Here is a 19058-nt window from a genome sequence, read left to right on the forward strand (position 1 = left end):
TATGTTATATTTCCACATGTAGCTGCTGTAATTTTGTGTATCCAGTCATTCTGGTATAAGCACTGCGCCTCTCACACTTTGGCTCCACCAGATCTGACCTTCAGAGCAAGGGGAGAGGTTGGTGCCTGGTATGAGAGCAGGGTGACAGTGCAGCACGGGGGGAGGGAAAGGGGACCACAGTTTCTCAGAATAGACAAAGCCAGAGTCCAGCATTCCTGATAGGGAGATTGACTGTTAACTGTTGGCTGTGTTGAATTTTGCACAAAAGCCGAAGACATTCGTTTACTGCCAAAGCGGTCAGAGTAACTTTTATCAGCCTTAAGAGGTGATAGGTCTACTTGTAATATCGCAGAGTGTGTTTGCTCCGCTTTCTTTAAACCTACACACACACACGCACACACACAAACACAAACACACAAAAACAAAAAAACAAACTCCTACATGGATGTCTTGACTTGAGGGTCAGCCATCTTTGTTGATGCCGCTATCTGTTGCCGTGGCAGACTGAGAGGTGTTGCCGTGATGGCTGAAACTTTCTTGGGCATCAGTTAGATAGAGCGGGCCTGAGCTATTCTGGGACAAGGGGCTCTTCAGAGAGGCAGAGGCTGGTTTATGTAGTATGTCACTCGCTGCACCATTTGAAAAGCTGGTATGCTGATAACACATGAGTAGGAGATGAATCCCAAAGTCCCCAGAGCTGCTGGCTTTAAATAAGTCGACATACTCCGGCACGTAAACACACACACATACAAATACATAGTGAATTGCATGCACTGTTAGCAGCGTCCCCCAGCACATCTCTCTGCACTGCTATACAGCAGCCCACTGCAACAGCTGACTTCTCAGAGCAACAGCTCTCCTTACATCCCCAGTGTTCTTCAAAATCATTTAGACCCTGAACATGGCCAGACCCATTAATGCTCATGTTTTGATTATTGGACATTTGTGCAGCTTTGAATTACCCTCCCATATAAAATGACTCTGCTGGAGTCCAACTGCAGGCCTCGGCTCCAAAATATTGCTTGAGTCCTCAGTTCATTCTGGGCTTTGGCCTGCCGTCAGGTTGATGATGTGCAAGCGAGGAGCAGACATTTTGGGCATCAGGACTTGATCTGGGGGTCGGTCACAGTTGTTTTAGATCATCATGCACTGAATGCCACCAGGCTTAGGCAGCGAGATGTAGAGAATGGATTGGGAATTATGACTGCAGTCATTCTCATCTGTGTTGAATTGTACTCGACATGGTCCATCTTCATCTCCATGCACAGGTGGGACTGTTTATCAGCAAAAGCACTGCCGAAAGAGGTATACAACATGTAAAATGAACTGCGGCTGCTTTTACATTCATAACCTATTGCTATCATTATCATGAAAATATGAAGCAATCAAGACAACATAATCTGTATCTTTTAAATTGTTGTTAGTTGTTTACTTTTGATTTGAAGCACTTTCAGATTCATTTCTTGTATAAAATATATTGTATAAATACAGTTAAGTATTTTAACATTTAAACTCTATAATTGAAAACGTGTACTTATGGAACTAACTCAAAAGCCAGTAGCAGCCACTTTTTCTGTAACCAGTAATCAATCTGTGCATATTTTACAACAAAATTATCTTGCTGGTCTATTTTATTTCCTGCTTTTCTTTTTCCTCCTTCCATAAAGCAGCTGGTAACTGTTGAAAAATGCTGTATAAATAAAGTTTGCCTGCTTGAGGGAACAAATATTAGGATCCCTATTTTGCACTATGCCAGTAACCATATAAAGATCGGTGAAGCAGTGTTTCATTTTGGATCAAAGCATTCATCGCCGGTGGATATTTCTGTAATCGCCTCGTGCCTGCCCACAATACCTTGCAGCAACTGTGCGGGCTCAGGTCTTAGCCATCAGTTCATCAGAGTGGAGACGGGCAGACGCGTGGCACAAACACACTCTAAAGCCCCTAATTACTCTTCCACACCCGCTCCACCCCTTTGACATCCACTCACACACAGGCAACAATAACACACGGCAGAAGTTAATCAGTCTTTTAGCGAGCCATTTGAGGGTTTGATGCCTTTGCTATTAGCCTCTGGCTCCAGACAATACCCCGTCTCTCATTGTGCTCAGTTGTGGTCTGGGTCAGTGGGCCCGGCCTGCACGGCCAGCCCTTCCCTCAGTATGCATGGCAGCCCTCAGCTGTCTTTCTATTTCAGGAGCGTGGAGGCATACCTCGACCCAGCTGGGGCATCAGAGACAATGGGCATGCTGCCTTATCCAAACACAGGCCCGCAGACAATCTGACGCACTCCAGGATCCCAGTGAGAGCCCTGCTGCAGCCCCCTCCTATGCAGTAAAGCAGAAGTAAAGGGTTAACAAGGCTGCGTGGACACTTAGACACATTACTCAGGAGCTTGAAGGCTTGCTTTAAACACCCCAGGAAGAGCAATCCACTACAAGGAGAGATTAATCTGTTGTGTGATGTGTAATGATTGACAGGAAGGTGGCAGAAAGTAAACATAGCCACAGTCAGCCAACCCTCTTTTTTGACACTGGTGTTTCTGATGTGAGGTGTTAGCTGCAGATCTTTGTGGAGACATCACTGAAATCTTTGTCTTAATTCATTTTTGGAAATAAAACAATTTACTTGGCACTGCTGAATGTTTCCTATTTGATTATTTGAAAAATAGGATGATTATGGTGAATGTATCAATGAACCATCACATCACTGATGTCACACACTCTCAGTTTTCCTTGTTTTCATTGTGAATTGTTCACGGCTACTGAGAGCAGTTCAGTTCACACAAAGATTTACCTCCATGTTTTTCAGCTCTTGTATTCAGGTTCCAATGAAATCGCTGGTTCTTAACAGCAGGCCATGACTTCAGTTGCTCTGCTTGACTTTAAATAGACTTGGAAGGGAAGCCTGTCTAGCTGCTTGGAAAGACCTTCAGTTAGTGACCTACAGCATCTCCCTGTCAGGGTAGACATAGCTTCACCTAATTTACTGTCAGTCCCATTGGGGGTCTGTAAGAGACGTTCGGGGATGCAGGTGGCCCTGCTCGGCTTCTGACCATAATTGCTGTTTAGACAGAGCTGCTGTCACAATGAGAGGCATTTCACTGAGACGCGTGGCGGCTCTTTCACAGTTTACACAGGCTCCGGGCCCTCATATATTTCCTTTATACGCACATGCATTCACGCATACACCAAAGTGCATGCATATACACACAAACACCATCCACACCTCTGCCAGCACCTCAGCATCGGAAGACCACGTCACCTGTCGCCCGTGGCAACTGCTCCAAAATAAGGAGAGAGAAGTGGCCGACTGGCAGTGCGTGTTACACCATCAAATTGTGAATTCAATTAGTCCACTCGGTTGCTAGGCAGAATCCAAGCAAAGTGACACAGACCACTCAGGGGAAATATCAGCTGAAGCAGGGAGATTCACTCTGTGAGCAAACATGCAGAAACTCAGACCTGAACCAAGCTGCTCAACAGTTCTGTGTATGAAATCTAAAGGTACTGCTGTCTAATAAGTCATGCTTTGATGTGCTTTTAGAGTTGAACTAATAGCCTGAATGACAGCTAATGAAACATGTATTAAGGATGTATAGATCAGTACTGTACTGCTTAAGCACATTTTCTGAATCATTATTGGAGCTCACAAAATGTAAAGTGGACTAACTACATCCATTTATGCTGTTCAACACCTTCAGTCATGCCTAACATTCAGTTCATATGTCAAGAGTAAATACATTCATCAACTGGTGCATCATTGTCACCAAAATGGCATGAAGGAAGTCCACCGGCATTTTTTCTGTGTATTTATTTCCTCATTTAGGCTAACACACAGTAATCCAATGGTGAAGTCATATATCTTCTACAGCGTCAACATAAAGTCTACATTCACAGGTTTCTCACTGTCAGTGTGCAGCTTGTACCTGTTGTTCACAACATTCAAAAGACAAATCAAATACAACAACTTCATGAAAATTAGGAATGAGGTGTATTTTATTGATCGTGCCTGGCAACAGCATTTCATCTACCTCACAAGAAAGAAAAGCTCTCCTGGCACAGTGAACCCCTCCCCTACACGTCTCTCCCTCTACAGCAGTGCACTTTCACATCGTCCCTTCTGCACGACAGGACTGCTATCCCTCTCTGAAATCTGTCTGCTCATATCCAGTAACTGTGGTATCTTAAAGCTCAGTTTCACCCCCTGTGGTGTGAAAAAGGATATAATTTGTACTAAATGTGATGCTGTTGCTACACTGATTGAAGTTTATGTGCCTCTTATGAAATATTTTTATGGGAATACCAGAAAAGGAATGAAACATTCATGTTTGAAAGGTTTCAAATATTATGCACGATGAACACATACAGAATCATACAGTTCAACGGGAATGCAGTGTAACCCATTTTGAAAATGTATGAAAGTAATAAATGCTTATACTTCAGAGAGAAGGTGAACTGTGGATTTGAGATTACACATATTGTTTTGGGGATATTTCATTCATTGCAGCAGAGAGAGAAAAACTGTAATGAGTTGTCTACAGTTGTCATGTTAATAAGTCAACAAACAGCTCTGCAGCTTGTTTCCTGAAGGTAAGATAAAAAAATAAGAAGAGAGATAGAAGAGAAGAGAATAAACACTGTTTTATACAAGCATTAATAAACAAATTACAATTTATAAACTCAAAATCTCACTTCACGTCATTATGAAATACAAGAATCTGAACACCTTACTATCAAATCCATTGATTACGAAAGTGTAGGACTGCTGGCCAATTATTGAGTTGCTTTGCCATCTCATTATTCTCTCGTTATTCATGGTTTGATGTCTAGCTAAACATTTTAAGACAGATCTCTCAGAACAAATTGGTCAGAGTTGTGTTGGTTTTAAACCTCAACAGTTTGGGAGGTTACCCTTGAAAAATAAAGCTCTACAAGTACATCTCAGTGTGCGATCTATGACAACTTAGTAGGGTTGGGTCCTCCAGTATTGCTCATTTGTACTTTTGGTGGTTTAACACCATCATGAGTTTGTGGTCTTCTTTAGATTTTGTGGAAGGAAGTTACAACCTCAACCTTAAAATAAGGTCAAGTATGGCTTATGGGAACTTAAGAGCTAATCATCCAAGTTACAATTAATTTATAATTTTTTATAACATATGTTTTGGATGGTTGACTTGATGTTTTAGGTTTTTACTGTGTCCATTAGTTGGTAGTATGATATCACCTTGACACTATGGAAATCTTAGACTTTATTCTGTTATCTTTGAGATTATTTGTGCAATTTTTAATTTTTTGAAATGTCCTTCTTTTCATATATCAAGTAGGCAAAAAATGTCGCCTGTATTATTAAGGGCATGTTGATGTGGGGAGGGGGTCAAAAATATGAAAATATTTGGGAATCCTGGTTTACGGTGCCAACAGCTGACATAATGAAGACATTCCAGCTTAAGTCATGTGTCGCCCCCTCTTTCATGGATTTCTCTTTTTGCTTTCACCTCACCAATAAGACAGTAAAGGCTGATGTTACTGTATCCTAACAAAAATAACAACATAAAGTTCCTTTTGGTCTGTGGATGTTTTTTTTTTGAGAGATAATTTACACACATTTACACATTTCAACAGCTGGCATGTCAGTGATTTGGTGATTGGCTCTAGTTCTTTTTCAGCCAGCAGAGGGCATCAGCCTCAGCCTCATCCAGCTTCCTCCCCAAGGCTCTGAGAGATCCTGCCAACATTTAACAGCTAGTCGGAGCTATGTGGGGCCCCGGGATGTTGAGCAGTGAGAAGTTGGAGCAGGAGCAGGTGAAGAGAGTCCTGAGGGAAAGCCCTGTGCTTCTGCTTCACTCTCCGAGACGTAACAGAAGGATCAGCTCGGCATCCAGAGAAGTGCTACTTCCCGGCAGCAGGCCAGACACTTGGACAGCTGGCACCGTGTGTGTCTCAGTCCTCCTCTTCTCTTCTCACACTACATTTAGTGTACAATATGACAGTGTTAGAAATCTGTTGTCATCTCTAAATTGGTTGTTTCAGAATAGTGTGAACATTAGAGACTGGAGTCTCAGTGTGCATACAGTGAGAAGAGACAAGAAAGAAAGCTAAATCTGAAAGAAAACCCAAATATTTCCCACTGAGAGAGTGTAACATGGAAACATTTCTATGTATCAGATCAAACAGAATTGAAAAATATGAGGCTAAATTTGCCCTTTGGTTGAAAGCATTGTGATCCTGACCAATGCTACCCCCTACTGCCACAAAGCATCAATCACATGTCAACACTGTCTCTTAAATGTGCATATTACATTTTCTCCTTTGTGATTAAACTCATTTCAACTAGTCTTTATTTATTTATTCATGCTTTGTTGGCTACACAATGAGTCCTTGAAACATTATAATCTTGATTTTTGGAGATTTCCATGTCTGAGAATGCTGTTAAGTTTACAATGATTTTACTTGATCTGGAAGAGGAGAAGTTGATATTCCTTAAAACTACTAGTATGTGGAGACTTGATGCAGAATGTGAACCACTGTGCAGAGTCAGCCAAGAGAAGCTCTGTGACCTGCAGGGAGACAGCAGTGAGTCTGTGCTTTTCTAAACATCAAGTCATGACAAAGTGAGATTACGTCTTTATTGTGGTATGTGGATAAATCTCCTGACTTGGCGTTTTCTTTCAATGCTCTAGAGGTGTTTTAACATGGTTTGCGAGTTACATGGATTTATCTCTTTTAAACTATTCCATAACATTTCAAATCAACCCTGATACAAATTAACTTTGATAGATATCTGGATGTAAATAAAAGTTTGAACTCTTAACGTTTTGAGTCATTTCCCAAATATTTTTTTCACCAAATAAATCAAGCATTGTGAACCTATTAAATATATGTCAGATATATTTTAAAACAAAATGTCACTTTGCAATGTTCTCACTTTGAAATAAGTATTTTATTTGGGCAGTGATATGTTCATAAAGGACTCAAGATATGTGTAATGCTGCATCTCGGTAACCTGACACAGCAAACTATGGGTCACTGTCAGTGGAGACCAAGAAGGCAGTCACAAGAAAGTGTACAGTAGACTGCTGAACTCTGGCTGGACATTTATTCTAAGACTTTCAATGAGTTTCAAAAAGAATTGAAATTAAATTCATGATAGTGGACTGATCATAATCACAAAATCACCAGTAAAGTTATATTACTGTGATATCTGCCTGACACTATTTTACATTATTTTAATTACAAGCAACATTATTTGTGTTACAAAATATAGACACACATTTGATCATTAAAATGGCTGAGATGGTTTTCAGTCTAACATAAAAAAAGACCACATGCTCTTTTAGTTCAGGGCAGGGCAGCCAACCTGTGTTGTGCTATTCATTGTCTTGATGTGGGTCAAAACTGAACTGATGAATATTTGAATATCTTTGAAGACATAAATGTGTTCATAGACATACAAATACAACTTCACTGCCATTGATGGTATTTTGCACCAGTTTTGTCTATCAGTGCAGTGCTACATCTTCTCCAGCAGACGGAGCCAGGCTCCAGATTGTCACCAGTCACGTCACAGTTTTGAGTTTGTTCACATGTGGTCATTCACTGAGACAAAAGGAACCTTATGAGTGAGTCAACTGCACCTTGCAAACAGCTGGCTTTATGGCTTTCCAAAAGAGTAAAAGTAAAGTTACATTTCACCAAACTGGACAAATGTATACAATAAAGTCAAAGTCAAAGACATGTTACAATTGTCTGGTTGTATTCTCTGATAAAAAATAATGGTCATTTTAACAAACAGTCATTGAAATGGTGTTTCTCTATGTTTCTCAATGACAGGAAGGGGCTATCGCTTAGGAAGTGGAAGTAGGAGCGTCCCTCTCTCACACACTTACACTCCCCCCATGGTCGTCCACTCGCCTGCCCATCCTGTAGCTGTGAGCGGTGTGAGCCAGGAACACCCCCCCTCTCCAGGGCTATGGCTGCCTGCTAGTATTTTGGTAATCGTCATCCTCCCTGACCTGCTGGCCCGATCCTGGCGCCAGGAGTCTCCACACCTCCCCTCCACCTCCCCGAGTCGACTACCCCCGACCCTACGGATAATTCAGACCAGCTGTTGCAAGGTGCCTTGCCTACTCCCAAGCACTATACTCACACTTGCCTCCTCTATAGCCTTGAGTTTGTCTCAGGGAAAAAAAAGGCCGGCTGTGGGCTTTTTTGGAGGCCTCTCAGTCTTTGCATGGGGTCTCACTGGTGCATAAAATAAATCCAAGTCAATCACAGGCCTGGTTCCTGCTCTGCAACAAATCAGCGCTATGTCTGGATTTGATGTTGCAATATGGAAACACACATTCGGTGGGGTCGTGCTGTGGCAGGGAGTCAAATGCTGATATTTTCTTTTCCCTGGTTCTTCATGAGTGTCACTGACCTGAATTTCTCTCATTCCTCCAACCATCCAGTCTTAATGAAGTGGAATGTGTGTCACTGTGAAATGAGAGTCCCACACTGAATTGAGTTTTGTTGCGATATGCCTTCGTAGAGCCATCTCTTCATTGGAGTCACATGAAGAGCATGTGCGTCCTCGATGATCAAGTGATACTGTGATGGGATTGAGAGTTATTGCCAAGGAATGTTTGACAAGAAGGACAGGACAGAGAAAGAAAAAGGCCTCGATTTGCCACAAATCCTTCTCCTACTACGCAGAATTTGTGTAGAAGGGAAAGAAAGCATGTGTGTTTTTTCTTCTCCTTTTGTTAACTTGAGTGTTTTTGGCATTTGGGGGCTCTGTGTAAAATAAGGTGCCTCTCTGTCTATGGCCTAACCACAGTGGGACTTTGGACTGAGATGGAGGGGAACCCCAAGCTTTTGATCCCCACTCCACAACCCCCAGCACTGCTGAGTAATGGCCCGCGAGTGAACTGCATGTACATGTGTGTGTGACAGAGGTTTGGATTGTTTTTCTCATGGTGGTAGTGGTGGTAGTGGTGCGGTTGCCTCGTAGAACAGCAGTAGATGGTTGTCAGAGACAGAGGCCCGATAGAGGGGGTGGGGAACTGGTACAAAGAGCTGTTCTGGTGGAACTATGGAGGAAAATAGTTCATGCTGCACTGGGATTTCCTGCCTTTGCCCTGGCTAGCCCCCCTCCCTCTCCTGTCTACCCGCTCTGTTCTTGACGCCCTTCAGCAGTATGGAAACTGTTCGGAACAATATTTCAGCTTGAAATGGGTGAAGCAATTGATTTAATGAAAAAGACTTGAGGAATTGTGGGGTGAGAGATTCAGTGTTGATCCAAACTTTTGCAATCAGGTTTCCATAAGTCCATTTCCTCCCTTAATCTGTCCACCCACAGGCTTAGTGCAGATGAATAGCTCTGAGTGCGCACAGTGTCTCATTCATGTCTCTTACATTGACATGCAGCGTATCTGTATGCTGTTATCTGATCTCTTATCATGCACAGCTGGAATACACATTGCTTCGCTCCAATTCCGCTGCTGTGAATGGAGGAAAGCACAAGACAGCCACACCGCCAGCTCGTGTTAAATGTAGAAAGGACAGGTGCTTCACCATTTGGCTGCCCTCAGACATATCGCGTGGGTGTCAAAGAGGAGGTGGACAAGGGTGCGGGGGGTCTAAACCAGTCCCCTTCTCTTCCAGGCCTTTGATCTTAGGTGTCAATGGCGGAGCTGTGGGGCATGTGTCACTCATTAGCAGTGTGGTGAGAGCGTGGCGGCTCGCAGGTTCTCCCAATGTGGAGCAGAGTGGAGAGGATGCTGTGAAAATGGCTGCTCATGGGGTGTTCCTGCTAATAAACCCTGATGGTGGCGTCAGGGTTTGGGGAGGAGGGGAGTAAAAGGGGAGTAAAAGAAAAAAAAAACCCTGGAGGAAAGTAGTGCAGTTCACTTTAATAACTGCCTATGTGTTGAGCACTGCTTTCGTTGTGCTTTGTGGTGCACACACTTATGCTAAACTGATAGCACAGGAAGTCGAATAGACGATTTCATTGAAAAGCCTCGCTGCCAGCACTCACTGTCTTGGGAGAGGAGGGAAATGGAAACCAGATGTCTGAGATCCTCCGTGAATATGTCAAAGCTCTCAGACTATGTCAGTTCCTCCATGTCCCATTGGTGGACTGAAACTTTTCTGCACCGTCATCAGTAATGTCTATAATACACCCTCCCAGTGGACATCTCATACAGCCTTGGCTGCATCTACAACCCGGAGACTCCGGGAAAGAAGCTTCACTGTTCCAAAAGATGATCTTTTTTCTGTTCCTTAGGTTTCAAGCCTCACCACATTCCTCAAATTTCAGGGTAACTTCCCATATCCCAGGGCTCAGTCGGGTGGCAAATCTCTCAGCACTCCTTTGTGGATAGATTGCTTTCTCTTGCTTGAGAAAATAACAAGCTACAGAGTAATGACTTAACAAGCAACAGGATAATGGCTTCAGCATGTGCAGGACTGTGTGCATGCGTCTGTGCGTGTGTAGATTTAGGATTGTGTGAGTGTGTGTGTGTGTGTGTGTATGTGTGTGTGTGTGTGTGTGTCTATTGTTTGGGAACCAACTGTGCAGAATCAACTGGCTCTATGTTAGGTTGGAGTTGTTTGAAAGCTGGAACGCTGATGAATAGATCGCTCTCCTCCAGGTCTGGAGCCTCGGAGCCTTTGGGGACTCAGCAGCGCCCGGTGCGTCACAATGACAGCGACGGCCTGTGGGGTGTCGGGTGTTTTCCATCAGAACCAGCTGCTGCATAGGCCTCCCACACAGAACAACGCACCTCCGTGTGTATGCCGATGTGTGTTAGCCTACGTCTGCATGTTTGTAACTGGGGATGTTGGAGACAGCGTGACAGCTTGTGTAGTAAATAATGACAACATGACAGCTGCTGTATGTTATCTGTGTGTGAGTGTGTGTGTGTGTACATGAAGCAGATTGTTGCTGTTTACTATCTGTAGCAGTGTGTTGATGCCATGCATCTGTTCCCAGGGCGCAGTGCCTTGAATCTTAACTTTCTTTGATCTGCAAAGGAACAAATGGGAAGCATTTGACACCTCAGCCTCAACAGTGACAAACCAAACTCCTATCTCTGCTGTGAATGTGCCCATCTCACATACTGGTGTGGTTTTAAGACTCTGTGAACTTGTGAGGCTGTTCATGGGAAATGACATGATATGGACACTATGACTCAATTGGCAATCCTCTTCCTGTCAGTACTATTCATGTGTAACACAAATGTATTCTTGGCATGACCTGACTTGCCTGAGAGAGGTGCTTCTCCCTTTCACAAACAGCTTTCAAACTTTCAACAAATCAAAACCCTCAAATCTACCGAACAAGTGGGGAGAAAATTTGTTTCCCAGCACACCGCCTGACGCTGTTTACATACTGTTACACTGTGTGACATGTTCTGACATGTGGGCAGAAATTGACATTACTTCTTTCATCATACTGTCAAAGCCTCCGGCAACAGCTCAACGTCCTCTTACACCTTGTCTGGGAAAATATGCTCAGGTGCGTTCCACTGTGCCAAACAGGTGATGTTTCCTCCAGTGTCAGGTGGAGAGGACTCTTACACTTAGGTTTAAGGTGTGGAGGATGACTCCACCACCAGAGTGAAATGTCTCAACAGGTATTGATGGATTGGCAAGAAATTTTGTACAGGCATTCAGGGTCCTCCAAGGATGAAACATAATCACTTTGGTGATCGCCTGACTTTTCCTTTAATGTGTGAGGTTGACATTTGTGGTTTTAAATGAAATGCCTCAACAACTATGGGATGGATTGCAATAAAATCTGGTATAAACATCAAAATCAGGTTTGGTGATCTAACACCACCGTCGTCAAGTCAAAATTTCAGTGTGACTGGTTCTTTACTTTACGACCAAATGTGAAGCTTTAGCTGTTCTTTCTGTTTAGCACTAATCAGCAAATTAAACAATTAAAAAAGTATGCATGTTACCTTTGTCACTGTGAGAAATTTGTCCTGTGAGTATTCATGTTCAAGCTCAAAGCACCACTGCACAGCTTCACATAACTGCTGTCACATTAGCGTTGTGATCACATTTCATTTTATATCCTGTCAAGGCCAGAAAAAAAATATCTGCTTTGGTTGCTTTTTGTGTTCAGCAGTTCCTCAACTCGTTGAGATGCCACACAAGAATTTGGGAGTAATGACAGTTTTGGAAAGCTAGGTCAAGATACTCTATGAGAATCTGTTGTTTCCTGTCTCAGGGTAGAAGTCGGGTTTATTTTCTCCCTCCTTCTCCCAATCCGTGGCTCTCTCCAATCCCATCAACCCCAGTGTGAGGCAATGCCCAGAAGGACACACAGAGGGAAAGCAGAGAGCTCAGGCGCCATCCATCCTTCTGCCTCTCCCCCTTCTCCTCTCTCTCGCTATGCTTCTCACTGGCATCGAGTCCGCAGCAACACATGTCTCTGATCAAGTCCAGCCTGCGTCATCAGTTAGTAAACTCCAGGCTCCAGGAAAACCAACAGAGAGCACATTCATAGCCGGCGACCCTGTGACTGAGTGTGTGATTCATTACTCTTTAATATGCACCCCCTACCCCCATCCCCTAACCCACCCAACCACTTCTCCAATCCAGCCTCGGGGCAACTCCACAGCCTGATCAAATCCATCATTAGGCATACTTGTGGTGTTACCGCCGTTGGCCTTCTTATTTACCAGATGCAGCGGTTGTGTCTCTGGCCTGTTTGCAGCTCAGCAGAGAGGAATTAGCTCTGCATTCTGACATTTACATCAGTACTCTGAACTGTAGCGTGTCAAGAGGAAGACAACAACACTGCATGAGATGTCCCAGGGGACAAGAACTCCCACCAAACTTAATCGGAAAATGATTAACACCAAAACATTAGAGAGTAATGAAGTGCTATCAAGCAAGGTGACAGACATTGAGAGGTGCTAATCTTGGTGGAGGAGGCCAAGGATGTAATACATGAGGTGAGAGGTGCCTAGGGACTCCAGCTGAGGATAGAATGATAGTTTTGATGCTTTTTAAAAAACTGAACAGTCCTTCTATTCTCATGCATAAAGCATGAGGATGGCTCTGTTTCCAGACAATTGCCTTTTCACACTGAATCCACTGTTGAGGTTATATTTTACTCATCCCAATACCCAAGTAACATGGCGATGCAGTCACACTTTATTTGGATTACCCGACACTGATTATCAGCTTACTGTCAAGTGACTGTAACGTGTCAGTGTAACAACTACGGCTTTCAGGTGATAGTCACAAGTGTGAAAGGAAGTCTACGCATATTCAGTGTCTATGTCACAGTTCATTTTGAGCAGGTCATTGAGAAGTACCAGGATGAAGGCCAGACTGGAGTTAAAGTGGGTGTCTGGAGGCTTTTCCTGGGAGAGTTCTCTCCAGGTCTTATGTGTCATGAGTGCAAGATGGGTCCTGTTTATGAGATGCTGACAGCTCCTTCCTGTCTCCCAGGCCATGAGCTCTAACTGCTGCTGCACCGAAGGCCACTCTTAAGTTCCTGGCCACCCAACTCCACCCCAAAAAGTTGGCTTAAAGAGCAGCCATGGGTGGGACAGCTGATGGGGGGCGTGGGGGGTGGGGGATGGGACATGGCGCTGGCAGTGGCAGAATGTAGCAACAGCAGCAGAAACAGCACTTGAGCTCTGCTGCTCCTCAGTACAGGCTGCTTTTTCGGGTAAAGTAGGCCAATGTAAACTCCCACTTCCTGTCGGCCTTGTCTCAGAGGGGGAGAGATGATCCTTCTGTGAAGAGGGAAAGGGCTGCTGCTCTGTAGGGACACACACACACACACACACCCACACACACACACGCACACACACACACACACACACACACACACACACACACACACACACACATACACACACACACACACACACATAAATAGAAATACAGCCATAGAAGCAGGCAGAGAGTGAGTGGGAGAGAGCGAGCGAGAGAGAGAGGGATACACAAACACGGTGGGGTTCAGGAATGTTAAACACATGCTTTATGGCATAAATAGCAGCCACTTTTGGTAAATTACAGTGAGTGCTCTGGCACTGTAAAGCACACAGCAGGAAAAGGCTCTCAGATTTCAGATCCAAGTCCTCCGCTCTCCCCAAGGAACAAGAAGGGAGCATGTTGTGTTTTCATTTCTCTATAAAAAGCCAGAAATAAGTACAGTAACTTGTGATGCAGCAAAGATTTAAAATATATAAGTTTATACTGGCAGAAAGAAGTTGCACAGCCTCTGCTGCAATGGTGACCTGGTAAGACTAGAAGAAAGCAACGTGTGCCAAAATGTTTATCTATAGAACCTAAAGTAAAAAGATTGCATCAGAGTTATGAGTGTGTGGCTCTCTCTCACTAGAAAATGTGTTTTTTCCTTCAGTTATTTAAAGACTACAAAGATGTACATCACCATAAAAAGTCAAACACGACAAACTTGAGAGCAAAGCAAACTTTAAATGATAGAATTCTTAGAATTGGTTTTGCCAGCAGAGCTAACCCCCTCACCTCAAGACATGTAACCAGCTGACATCATCGAAATAGTCCTCAACTAACTTCCACCAGCTGAGATTTTAACAGCCCTTTTATCTAAAAGCATCCTGGGCTATGACATGAGGCCATAATGGCTGAAGAAACCACAATCATGGACTCACATTATTTCCACATTGGACTTGGTTGGTGTTTGTGTACAGATGTTTGAGAATCTGTATAAGCAATCTCGTTTGAAGTACTGAGTGTGTGAGGTGAGTCACTTGTGCTTGCTGCAGTGGTCGTCCTGGCTAATAGCTGTGCGTACATTTCCCTGACTCAGAAGGAAATAAGGAACTGCTCCGTGGAACAGCTTACCTCACTCTGTGTTGGCCCGGCTGGGCCTCAGCCCACGCACACCGACTAACTGACTGACTAGTGGCCTGACTTACTGACTGAGAGCGGAGGAGCCATGGGAACCTAAAGCTCCAGTCTGAGCAGACTCTGACTCATTGTCTAGGTGGAGGAAGAAGAGAATGTTATACTCTCCCCGAGGAGGAAAAAAATATACACACTGCAATCATGGACGTAGCTTACTAGAATTCCACCTTTAGATCATTTCAAGGCCCCTAGCGAGCACGTATGAATTCATGCTAAATCTTGGAATTGATTAGAAACAGAAGTCGACATTCCCCTCAAATTCTCTTTTAAACTGTAGACACACATTCACATGTGCAGCCGTATTTGCACAGTGACAGTGAGAAGTAGATGGCAGGTGGAAACTGAAAGCAGGTGCATTCAGTTGTTCCCGTCCATCATGCAGTGTGTTCACCTGCACATCTGCGGTTTGGCTTAACTGCATTGGTCTTTTCACTTGCCACATCTAATATCAAGATGTTGACAGAAATCTACAAGTTAATGATCAAACAGGCCTTTTATAACCAACGTATCAACTGTGCTCATTTCCACATCATATCTGAAAAGAGATTAAACTGCCCACGCTCAATTTTAAGTGTATGCCAAGGCAAAAAAACAAGTTTTAATAAACATAAATTACTTTATTGAATGAAAATTTATCAGTTATGACAGACAAGAAATAGGAGTGAACACACAAGCATGGTACAAAATTGAAATAACACATCATTTGCACATTGCACTATAAAACACTGCCATAAAATGTTTAGGAAAGTTAAAAATTCGTCTTTGTACTGTCCATTTACAGGGTTCTGATCACATATTAGGCAACCATGTCTCCATGGTGTAAACGTTTAAATCTTTGGTCCCAGCCTTCTTGCATTTCAAACTATTTGGTTCTAATTTCTACTAATACTGCAATCATAGATTTAAAAAAAAGCCACAAATACATACTGAGGTAAAAAAGGCACATTTTTGGTACAATTTCAAGTCACAAATTAATTTCACTTACAAAATATGGCTTTGGCTGGTAATATTAACACTGTGGTAACCTTGAGTGCATGGCTTGCATTGTTATCCATCTTGCAGTGGTGCTGCAAAGTGAAGTTTCTTTGGAAAATAACAGACAGAACGGCTTTCCCTATCTCTGAAACTCATCAGATTAAAGAGAAGGTTTGGATGTAGTCAAAATAGAGGCTTAAAATGATCCCCACTGGTGAAAAAACACTAACTGATGCCATTCTTTTGCGATGACATACTTCCTCTTTTTTCTTAAGCAAACCAAGGGCAGTGGAAGTCACCTGCTATCAACCAGCGAAGGTCATGGCTGTAGCACCTGTTAGCACCTCGTCTATCTACACCACAGTACCAGGGACAGCTGTGTGTGCATTTGCTTTTGTGTGTGTGTATGAGTGTGTGTATGAGTGTGTGTGAGAGTGTGTTTTGAGGCACGCTGAGAGATTTATTCCACCCACGCACCCCTACCTCTCAGCAGCTGTGTCTAGGCCATGATCCTGAGCTGGCCGGCACCAGGACAGAGAAAGGAAAGAACACCTCTTACCCCAATGAGTTCACTACATATTTGGCTTTGGAATGGGCACAATAGCAACAAAGGGGCTGATATCAAGTGAGTGTCAGCATTGCTCAGTTCAGATTTGGTCCAACAGCCTCAAGAATAAAAAAAAGAAAAAACAATCTGCTCCTCTGTTGTTTTTTTCACAGAGCAGAGAGGCTAAAAGTATTAAATTCAGATCCATAATGAGGCTTGATACTCTCCAGGTCTCTTAAAGTGGGCCATTTCATGCTCTGTGTAGCCTTACAGGTCATCAACAGGCCAGCTGGGCTTATGTAGACCCTCCCTCCGTGGCCACTAGCCCTCCACTGCCCTGAGCTCTGAGTGGGTCCCTCTGTCTCTCTCACTGTGGCGTCTCACACCGTGGCCGAGCAGCACCCTGAGGAGCTGTGTTTCTGCAGCAATGACATGCGGCTGAAGGTGCGAGAGCAGACGCCACACTGGTACTTCTTAACCTCGGCATGGGTCTGCAGATGAGCTCGCAGGTTGGAGCGGTCAGCGAAGGCCCGGTTGCAGTGGGGGCAGGAGAATGGGCGCTCACCTGGACAAAAAAAAAGGGAGCAAACATATGTCATATGGTCCCTTTTACTGTAGCTCTAGCCTTTAGCAGGTGCTGCTAACAAACATCCTCATGCAGTGACAACAGTTAGGCTTCTCTAAGTTCACAAGAGCTTTCTATTAACACCTTTCTCTCTCTCTCACTCTCTCTCTCTCTGTCTGTCTCTCTCTCTCTCTGTGTGTGTGTGTGTCTCTCTCTCTCTCTCTCTCTCTCTCTCTCTCTCTCTCTCTCTCACAAACACACATTCTGTAGATAATGAAGAAGCACATGGCAGGCTGGTGGGGTCAGAGCCTGACTGAATTAGCATGATTCAATCAGAGCCAAATGAGATTAGCACGGTAACAAGTTGCTGCAGGTACTAAGTGCTTAGTGATAGCCAAGAGCCTTCAGGCATTCTTCAAACCTTTTGTCACTCATGGCCCTATTCTGTTGTCTTCCCCAGAAGCCATGATAAGATAACCAGCCAGTGTGTCATTGTTACTTGGATATTAAACACAATGAGTGATCAATGAGTTCAACGTCTACAGAAGGCTTCCCTTTGTGATAATGTCTGCTGATCAAGTGTTGAGTTCATCACACTGATTGTCATGGATATCCCTCACTTAACAGCCCAGATGATGCAGGAGTGAACTGTTGACTCACGATGACAGTAACTCAAATGCAGGTCTACTATTTAACAACAATACAAACACTGACTTCTTCACATATGAATCAGGTGGAGAGTCATTAGATGAGTAAAGATGTGTAATAAAGTTGTGTATCTTTACATATGGATCTTACCTGTGTGTGTGCGGATGTGGCCGCGCAGCAGCCACGGCCTGGAGAAAGCCTTTCCACATGTGGTACACACACAGGGCAGGGTGTGTGAGCGGATGTGCATCTTCAGAGCCCCCAGGCTGGTGTACTCTTTGGGGCAGTGTTTGCAGAGGAAGGCTGGCCTGGCTGCTGTGACCGGGGCCTCCCTCTCCTCCTCTTCCTCTGGGGGACTGACGTGGGCCATAACACCAGTGCATTTCATCCGTTGACGAGGGGCATACGTGTGTACAGGTTCCGGGCTAGGGGGGTCTGATGTGCGCCCTTCATCCTCCTCTCCACTACTGCTGGCACTGCTACTGAGGCTGGATGGGGAGCTGAGGTCCAGGGGGCCTGGAGTGGCAGAGGGCTCTGTTTGGGAGGTGGACAGGTAGAGGGCGGGCAGGACACTTAAGTCCCACACCAGGCCTGTTGTGAAGCAGGTGGCAGTGGAGGTGTTGACCCCTGATGTGAGCTCAGCAAGAGAATATCTTTCCAGTGAAGTGTCTGAGAAAGAAGAGATGATTGGTTTAAATACAATCAGATAATAACAGACAAAGTGTAATAATAAAAGTTATCAAAACAATGGAAGAACACAGAACAAACTGATGATTTCATATGTATGCTTTCATCAGTTCCACCTATTCGGTGTGTATTTGTTTTGATTATAGATTCTTGTTTTTCCATCAGCATTTACTGAGCATAAAGCTGGAGCCATGGGAAGGCTTCATGGGCCGTTTCCTCCCACGTATTCACAAGGGCTTGTAACATGAATGGAGCTCTGTCTGGTTGCAGAAAGGGGGGAAAGTGCATCTAACGGGCCCCAACTTGATCGGGGAGTAACTGGATTTGTATTTGAACCACACGCAAGAAACACAAACACAAAGATACTTTTACATTTCTAACACTAACTAAACTTGTGAAAACAGGTGGCTGTTGTCTATCAAGTTTGCGCATTTATGTAAGAAATGCTTTCATATTTCAAAGTCTAAAAAAAAACAAAAAAAACTTCATAACTCACCATTCTGACATTCCAGTTCACTGTAGTTTGGCTTTTGTTTAGCGAAGTACTTTTTGACCAAGAAGGATCGAGGCATTGTCCTTTTTGAGCGTTGAGTAACTGTGCGTAAAAGTATCCTGTGATCGCGACGCACAGTTTAGAAGAAGAAAAAAAACAGTAAAATAAATCTTGATCCTCGGATCCGCAGAAACAGAGAAATATCCTCCTGTAGTCCACAAGTTAGAGTGGACTTCAGCA

The 19058-nt window shown here is 43.9% G+C and overlaps 1 protein-coding gene across 1 annotated transcript; it reads right to left on the reverse strand.

Moving 5' to 3' along the window:
• Window positions 1-15510: 15510 nt before the first annotated feature.
• snai1a (snail family zinc finger 1a) lies at window positions 15511-19058 on the reverse strand. The gene is made up of 3 exons (XM_053315912.1): window positions 18822-19058; window positions 17789-18307; window positions 15511-16990 (listed from the first exon to the last, which is right to left on the reverse strand). Exons 1-3 carry the CDS (start codon window positions 18895-18897, stop codon window positions 16806-16808), a joined length of 780 nt encoding a protein of 259 aa, XP_053171887.1. The 5' UTR covers window positions 18898-19058; the 3' UTR covers window positions 15511-16805.

The sequence above is a fragment of the Scomber japonicus genome, chromosome 3, assembly GCF_027409825.1.
Source record: "Scomber japonicus isolate fScoJap1 chromosome 3, fScoJap1.pri, whole genome shotgun sequence".
Taxonomy (NCBI): Eukaryota; Metazoa; Chordata; class Actinopteri; order Scombriformes; family Scombridae; genus Scomber; species Scomber japonicus.

Bases quoted from the DNA above. Each gene is read 5' to 3' on its own strand.
- snai1a (XM_053315912.1), bottom strand. From the start codon at position 18,897: ATGCCTCGATCCTTCTTGGTCAAAAAGTACTTCGCTAAACAAAAGCCA. The intron at 18,308-18,821 runs GTGAGTTATGAA...CTTCTTTCTCAG, and splicing joins TGAACTGGAATGTCAGAATG to ACACTTCACTGGAAAGATAT. The intron at 16,991-17,788 runs GTAAGATCCATA...TTTTTTGTCCAG, and splicing joins CCACATCCGCACACACACAG to GTGAGCGCCCATTCTCCTGC.